Source organism: Pterocles gutturalis, unplaced genomic scaffold (assembly GCF_000699245.1).
Source record: "Pterocles gutturalis isolate BGI_N339 unplaced genomic scaffold, ASM69924v1 scaffold44057, whole genome shotgun sequence".
Taxonomy (NCBI): Eukaryota; Metazoa; Chordata; class Aves; order Pterocliformes; family Pteroclidae; genus Pterocles; species Pterocles gutturalis.
In genome coordinates this window covers 12,314-20,664 of record NW_010111828.1, presented here as the reverse complement: position 1 = coordinate 20,664, position 8,351 = coordinate 12,314, and the positions used below count along the sequence as shown (strand labels likewise).

At 52.5% G+C, this 8,351-nt stretch overlaps 1 protein-coding gene across 1 annotated transcript in view; it reads left to right on the top strand.

Annotated features, from left to right (window-relative positions):
- KMO (kynurenine 3-monooxygenase (kynurenine 3-hydroxylase)) overlaps positions 1-8,351 on the top strand; it is a 10,044-nt gene that overhangs the window by 243 nt on the left and 1,450 nt on the right. The window contains exons 2-10 of the mRNA XM_010073838.1: positions 694-762; positions 2,307-2,405; positions 3,362-3,451; positions 3,697-3,745; positions 4,549-4,636; positions 5,253-5,418; positions 5,930-6,001; positions 6,515-6,636; positions 8,049-8,196. Of these exons, the coding sequence (XP_010072140.1) occupies positions 694-762; positions 2,307-2,405; positions 3,362-3,451; positions 3,697-3,745; positions 4,549-4,636; positions 5,253-5,418; positions 5,930-6,001; positions 6,515-6,636; positions 8,049-8,196 (903 nt within the window). The remainder of the gene's footprint in view (positions 1-693; positions 763-2,306; positions 2,406-3,361; positions 3,452-3,696; positions 3,746-4,548; positions 4,637-5,252; positions 5,419-5,929; positions 6,002-6,514; positions 6,637-8,048; positions 8,197-8,351) is intronic.

The following is an 8,351-nucleotide window of genomic DNA, read 5'->3' as shown; positions in this document are numbered from 1 at the left end:
TCTTTCCCTTGAGGGAAAGCTTTGCTGCCGAGATATCCTGGAGATGCAATGCATCTGAGTCTAAAAGACAGCATGGAGCATTGCAGCTCCTAAACCTCTCTTTTGACCTTTTGGTCGTTAGCTTCTTGGTCCCCGTGCTGTTGGAAAAGAGTAATGACAGTTCTGACAGCAATTCATGATGGAAATTAAACAAGAAAAAGACAGCCATCCTTTTAAATAACAAGCAAGACGTATGTGTCCTGTCCTTTTTCAGGTAGCATCTTGCTTTTGCTCAGGTCTAGCTTCTCCCACTGTGTTCCCAAGAGACTGCAGCAGCACTCTGAATTCTATCGAGGAAGATAAATATAGTCCAGGGAGGAGCAGGGAGCTCGCCTGTTCCAGCCGCCATTGTCTCCAGCTGAAGGCGTTAGCCCTGCTGCTGTTAGTCCCTGCGTGTAAACAAACCCTGAATGTGGCCTGACTTCATACCATGAGGTTTGATGGGTGACTTTTGTCTCAGAAGCTCTGCAGGCACATCAGGGGTGCCAGAGGACTTCTCTCCAGGAAGGAGTTCTCTAAGGTTCTTCATCATATACATCTGCTTGTATATGCCGAGCCGCATCCCCTGAGAGCTGCTTTCCCCTGATGCACCTCAGTAGTGGTCTGTGATACAGCGAAACACATCACCCACCACTCCTCCTCCTTCTCTCCTAGGTGGGTGCGTTAAATGCCTGTTTCTTTGCTAGACGAGGTTTCAGTGTTGACGTTTATGAAGCCAGAGAAGGTAAGTTCAGCTTGATAATTGCTGCTTCATTATTATGTTTCTGTCCCTTTGCTGATGACAGTTCTTGAAGAAGCAAAGCAGGAACCGTGTGAGCTCACTGAAACTGCAGAAGGAAAATGAAATCTGGAAGTGGGGCACTTTGGGGATATCCTTTTAACTCTTCCCTTTAGCTCCTGTGGTGGTGGGGAGCATTTATTTGAAATATATTGTCTTGTGTGGGGGAAACCCACCCTTCAGAGACTGAAATCATGCCCTTTTTTTATGTTCTTGGCTTACATTGTTGATTCAAATCCTCACCTTTGAAAATTTGGCTCCACATGAAGAATTATAGCATGGTGCCGTTGAACCAAAGTGGACCAGAAGTTTGGAAGCAACAGCTGTTGTTAATGCTGCAGCATCTTTGTTAGGGTTACAGGCATTGCCTTGACTTGGGACCGCCGCCATCAGTGGCGAAGAGGGCTGGTGGCGAGAGGGACAGAAGGAGAGATGGAGTACTTTCAGGGAGCCTCCAGCTCTGCAGGGCACCACAACAAAGAAATGACCATTCGGAGCCCAGGTGCTGGCTGAAAGGGAGAGAAATCATTCACCTTCAGTGTCTGTCAGCTGACAGATAAATAAAACATGGGTGGAAATGGCAAGCCAAGCGGCAGATGAGAATGACACCATGGAAGGTGACACTCAGCTCTAACGGGTAGTGCAGGAAAGGAGAAGCCCCGTGTGACCCATTCCCACGGGGTCAGACATCAGGACGGGCAGTTCCGCTGCACGGCTCTCAGCTGCTCCCATCCCCAGTCCTATGCACAGCCCTGGGTCCCTGTTGCAGGCATGGGGGGTTACAGCAGCCAGCCCCAAGCGATGCCAGCAGGCTGCAGGCTCAGAGCAAGAGCAAACAGCTTTTCACCGTGACTGAACTGCTCAAGTTTTTGCTGGATGTTGTATGTGCCAGGAGTTTCACAGGTTCAAAAAGCCTCTGGTTGCTCTTACCTGCCTTCTAAGTCGGATGGATTTTACCACTATGCTCCAGTTTTTGGCCCATCGCTTGTGCTGAGGTGCAGCTCTGAAAGCCCTTGGGATGGGGCTCAGCCACACGTGCTGGCCAGACAGCCCAGGGAGCCGGAGTGAGGCCTTTCAGAGGAGGAACAGGCCAGCGCTGAGACATTTCCATCTGAACAGCCATGGAGAAGGTGACCTGAGCAGCGTCAGCCTGGGGGTCTCAGCAGAAGCTGCTGGGCATTCATCACTGGGCTCCTCTCTCCATTTCAGGTGGAAATGGCTGGTGGTGATAACGTGCCCTCTGGCGCTGTGGGGACCTGTCAGGATCCAGCGTTCCCTTTGCAGCTTCTTGGCTGCTTCTTCCAGGCTAGAGGTGGCACAGAGGAAGCGGCCCTCCAAGCTGCCCAGCTGCCTTCCCGACAGCTCAGCGTGCCCACTGACACCTGCCCCCCCTGCACATGAGTGGGGACACGGGGGCTCCCCACTGCAGGGATTTCGGGAGATGCCGCCCACACCAGGCTGTGCTATTGCTGTCTCCATAACCAACCGCGATATCCGGGTGGCCAGCTTTGCCCGCGGCAGAAGCATTAACTTGGCTCTATCCCACAGAGGACGCCAAGCCCTCCGAGCTGTGGGGATGGAAGAGCAGGTACCCTGGCAGCTTCTGTCGGTGGTGGGGTCTCTGTGGTTAAAACGCTCTTGACTTCAGCTGGTGATGGATGGGCTCTTTTCTGCTCCCCAAGCAGGCAGGGCCCACGGCAGGGGCACCTCGATGAGGGTGGCGGCAGAGCTCTCCCCCTGCATGCCTGCAGCCTGGCTGTCCACTGCTTCACCAACGGGGACCGACCCAGCCGTGGCGTAGCACCGCTGGGTTCTGCTTGTGGCAGAGGGTGCTGCCCCAGGACACCCAACACTCAGACAACACCTTCCAGTGTTTACTTCTCCCCTGTGCTCCACTCCCTCCAGGAGCGTGATGGCAAACGGGACAGGAGCAGGTGGACTCTCAAAAGAGCTGGTGTGCCAGCAGAATGCAATAAAGGGGGCTGGTTTCCCCACGAACATGCCCAGATCTGTATTTTCCCACAAAACCTTGAGCTTTGGGCTGGCCCTTGCAATCCATGCACAATAACTTCTGCACAGCACACTTGGCTCCGAGCCCAGCATTCCTCTGCAGCATCCTCGCTACCCTTTAACATCCAGATGTTGGCAGCGGTGGGATGTCCTGGCCTCTGGCTCCCTGCAGAAAAGGAGCCCAGGCTGCGGCAGGTCACATCCCAGCACCAGGATATAATTTGTTTGTCATTCCCTGCCCTGTCCAGAACCCAAGGGCTTTTCATGTCCCTTCTATCAAAAAATATTTTTGAACTGATTTTTATGAGAATGAGCTCATAAGTAATCTCAGTAAAATGTAGTGACGTGCTGTTGACAGCCCTGTCAAATTTTCCCCAGTGACTTGGATAGCCATACAAAAATGGACGAGCAGAGAGCATCCTATTCCACCCAGAGTGCAGTGCATGGGGGGAACGGTGCTTGGTAGCTGGTGTCCCTGCCCCTCGGCAACCCAGTCTTGGCCAGAAGGCTGGGTTATGTTCCCTTCCATTTCAGATTGTGTCCAAAGGCATTCCCATGCGGGCAAGGAGGATACATACGCCTTCGGGAAAGAAGTACTCTATCCCTTACGGAAAGAAGAACCAGGTACTGGTCTCGTGACGCCACTCAGAGATGCTTCACAGAGCAGGAGGGGTCTTTGGTGGCATTTGTAGCTCTGTGTGATGGACACCCTGGGGCTCACGCTCTTAGAAAGGATGCTGCGAGTGAGAAGAGGATTGTGCGACCCCCTGTTTTCGGCAGGGCTGTTTGGAGAGAGTGGTGGTTCTCATCTGACTGTGAAGAGCATCCTTCAGCAATGCCTCCTGAACCCATGTTTTTTTGCCTTGCAGTACATTCTCTCTGTAGACAGAGCAAACTTAAACAGAGAGCTGCTGACAGGTAGGTTGCCAGGTCTGTTTGCAAACACTTTTACAACCCTGTTCACCAAGGATTTAGGGTTTGCCCCATGAACAGGAGACTTTGGGCTCCAGGCTCTCTTTGCCTATGATTTCGGCATAACCTGGCTCTCAGAAAGTGCAAATGTGAACTAGCTGTGTTTTTAAGAAATAAATCTGTGCTCTTTCCCTGCTGCTTGTCTGACACAAAAGTATATTCAAACAAGTCTCCCCAAGGCCTTTGTGGTGTGCAGAAATCCCTGAAGAGCAGCTCTTCTGCATTCGCCCTCGAGTGGGAGGTGCTTCAGCTCCCTGGCTCCTGCACCGGCGTCTGCTCCCAGAACTTCTCCAGCCAAAGCAGGAGATGCCTCCTCAGCCTTGCCACGGCTCGTGGCATTTTCTGTAACCCCTGATTGTACAGAGACAAACAGAAATTGGAGCACTCTGGCAAAGTGCATAGTCGGGCCAGGCCAAATTTCCCCAAATTTCCCCAAATTTCCCCAAATTTCCCACCGACGGGTCACCGCATCCCATCCTGAACTACAATGTAGGGATGGTGGAAACAGGTCAATGACTCACATCGTTGTGGGGAAGAAAGAAATCTTTGCAGGATTCCTTGCACTTTTAAATAGTTTTCACTAGAGTTGACCAAACGCAGTCCTAGTGCACCCTGCCTGCCGGCCATCCCTCAACACAGCAATCTTATTTACTAAAATGACAAAAATCCCTATAATTTAGGGATCTCTTGGAAATATTTTTGGGGTCACAGGACAAGCCTCTACATTTAGTTATCTTTTCTCTTCACAGCTGCTGATAAGTACTCCAACATTAAACTCTACTTTGGACACAAGCTTGTGGGGTGCGACGCAGAGTTGGGAACATTAACCATAAAACGGTAAATCCCTGCGCAAGCCCAGGGTCAAGTTCTGTGCTCAGTTAGTTTCTGCTTAATCATTCACGAAACCTCAAACAATTGAGCAATCTCAGTTTTCCAATGTCAGCTTTGGAAAGGAGAGACATAAAAGCTGGATACATGGGGCAGCTGAAAAACAATTTAAGCAACTCCCTAACCCCCCAGCAGCCAGGCAGTAGGCTAGGCACACACTTGCTGACCTGTGCAGGGAATCGACCTGCCAGTCTCTCCACAGCACTGGTTTTCTCATCAGAGAGCGGAGCTAACGACCTTGTTTCATAGTTTGTGTTAAGTTCTGGTCATGTCCCCCATTCCCCTGGGGATGCAAGCTCCACGAAACAGCAGCGCAATCCCAATAGTGCCTGTTGCACTCTTGGGTAGATCTGCCGGAGTTATGCTTTTGATGACCTACAGGACAATTATTTATCCTGAAGCTGAGCTTCCCAGTCAGTGAAAGCCATTCTTCCCTCACCCTAGAAGATGAATAATGCTGGAGGTGACACTCGCATTTTGCAAAAGGCAGATCCACTGTGCCCGGTGGTGCTGTGCTGGCCTGGAGTCATGGCCGGATTGATCCAAGGGACCCTCTTGTTTTCAGATCTGACCAACAGCCATTGCAAGTCACCTATGATCTCATTGTGGGATGTGATGGAGCCTTCTCAACAGTCAGGAAGGAGTTCATGAGGCAAACACGCTTCAACTACAGTCACGAGTATATTCCTCATGGCTATATGGAACTGACCATCCCTCCCAAGGATGGAGACGTGAGTGTGCCTGTCCTGGGGGCTTCTACCACCACTGCAGATGGGACACCCTGCTTCCCTCTAGTGGTGGCTCTGCTACAGCAGCTCTAGAGAAACTAATTTCTCCCTTGGGGCTCAGCCAAGGGATTAAAACTTTCCTAGGAGAAGGCACATATCTCGTCCTCTTCCAATGGTAGGGGTCTTGGCACCTGGCTCCAAAAATCCTGGAGAGCTTGCCCCAGAGGGGTGGGGTTAACTCCAGCTCTGAGAGGTCCTGGGGATACAAGAACATGTCTGTGAGGACATCAGCAATTGCAAACCTGCAGATCTTTGCCCATCTCTCCTTGGCTTTCCTCTTGCCCTTGCTCTGTGTCTCCCCAAAGTATCAGGTACCAGAAAGGGGCCCTGTGGTCATTCTGTCGTCTCATGGTACAAAGGATGGGAACTGGTGTGCTGATGTGGAGGGGACCAGAGGCTGGGCTGGGAACACTGAGCAGGGCAGGGGCACAAGGTAATTCTTCTTCTCTTTCAGTTTGCCATGGAACCAAACTACCTCCATATCTGGCCAAGGAACACCTTCATGATGATTGCGCTGCCCAACATGGTGATAACCCATGGCTGAGCTCCCTTGGGGGGTGGGATGGAGCTTGTGGGGATGAACTGGCTGTGGTGGCAGGCATGTGGCAGGGAGGGCTGACAAAGTGCCAGGAGGGACCCTCAGCCTGTGTCAGGTGTCCCACAGCCTGGGGGTGCTGGGCAGGACCCCCAGAGCTGGCCCTGCCTTACATGTACCTGTGCCATGCATCCACGCCCACCTGAGCCCCCCAAAACCCAGCTCTCTGCAGCTGGATGTTATAAACCAGACACGGGAGTACCAGGGCAGCGTCCCAGGCCCGTGCTGGCAGAAGGCACACTGCTCATTTCTGCCTCCCCCCCGCCTGCCCCCAGCCTATGCAAGCCCACCATGGGGAACAGGGTGGCCAGACACTCATCCACGCCACACGGGTGGGTCGCTGCGATTGCCGGGTGACAGGCTGGGCACTGAGCTGTGGCTACAGGTTCCAAGTGCTCTCTATGGTCTCTGGGCTTCTTTCTGATCTTCCTCCCTGGCTGGCAGGACAAGTCCTTCACCTGCACGCTCTTCATGCCCTTTGAGGAATTTGAGAAGCTCACAACCGGCGAACAAGTGCTGGATTTTTTCCAGACCCACTTCCCGGATGCAATCCCCCTCATCGGAGAGTAAGTGTTCCCATCTCCCTTTCTCATCAATGCAGTGCCACTAAGCCGGGGGACGCATCCCCACCCAGCCTCGGGGTCTTGGTGATGGAGACTCCACTGAAGCTGGCAGGGCAAGGGGTTGTGAACAGTGTTGGGGTGGATCTCCACAGCTTCTAGGTTTGAAGGAGGGGGAGCAAACAGACTGAGGTCTGCACTGCGTCCACGCTGGAACAGCAGAGGCTTGGCAGCAGGACGCAGCCCCATCCCGCGGCAGTTTCTGATGGAGCCGCGCTGAAGCACTGCTCTGTCCCTGCCCCTGCGAGAGCAAAGAGCAGATCACCTCCCACTGCTTTTGCATGGTTTTATGGGGGGGGTGTTAATGCTTTTTTTTTTTTTTTTTTGTATGTTTTGTGTGCTTTTGTATGGCTGTTAAAGGTTTTGAACTCAAGGGATGGATTAGCTGTTAGTAAGCCGTGGGTTTTTGACGTTAGAGGTGGGTGAGCAAAGCAACTCCACTAGAGCGAAGGTAAGGGCTATGTGCCGAATCCAGCAGCACGAAGGTAGTCCCGCTGCTCAGATAGCTGAGTCGCACAAACGTTGAGATTTTTAGCTATCGGACCGAGAAAAGCCAGGCTTGGCAAAAAAACCCCAACACTGTGCTGACTAAACAAAGTCTGGCACTTACCGATTGTATGGCTAAAGCAAATTATCAGGGCTGTGAGACACAAGAGCGGGCAGTTCCCAGCGGCGTGCTGCTCCCTGGGCAGCGGGGACCCTCTCGCTGCTGGGCAAACTGCACGAGGGCAGCAGCATGGAGCTGGAGCATCGCACTCCGCGTGGGGACCCTGGTGGCAGTGGGGACCAGGACCAGCCTTCCCAGCACACATCCTGGTGGCTCTGGCTCTGTTCAGTGTGTCCTCATTTTCCTGCAAAGAGGGAAGCTGCCAAGCCGGGGGAGCTCCAGCCCACACTACTACTGCTTCTGCTTTGCAACATCGTTAGCTGTTTTGGGCTTTTTTTGGCTGATAGGAAGGGTCTCAGCTGTGTTAGGCAGTTTCCTTTCCTCTTAAGGAGACTGTATCACAGCTCTTCATATAAACTTAGAAACTCAGGTATCCTCTAGCATATCCTTCTTACAGTGGCCACCATCATGGTAAAAGGACTGAGATGCCAATGACACACTCATGGTCAGGTTGTTTGCAGAGCTTAAAACTTGCAGACAAAATATCTGATCCATTGAGGGAAGTTATTGAAATAGGTTTTATGGCCTCCACATTTTTCCCAGCACAAATATCCCAGTGAATAGGCTTGGGTTTTGCATCCCAAGGCTGACAGTGCCCGTGACCCCGGCTTCCTGAGCTTGGATGTGGCATGACTTGCTCTTCTTGTCTCTTGTGGTCCCACGAGTGAAGTATCTGTTGTTTTGCCTGAAGGCGAGAGCTGAAGCACGATTACTTTTTGCTGCCAGCCCAGGCCATGATTTCGGTGAAGTGTTCCTCCTACCACCTTGCTTCCCGGTGCGTGCTGATGGGAGACGCCGCGCATGCCATTGTGCCCTTCTACGGACAGGGCATGAACGCAGTAAGTTCGTGGCTGGCCCTGGGCTATGTCAGTCAGGCCCCCACTCTTTTCACGCAGAAATGCCTGGTTTTAGAGTCGAGCTCCGTAGAGTTTATGGGCTGGCCTGTCCCATGGTCTGATGTCCTCTGCATCGGCAGGTCTTGAACTCCCCTCAG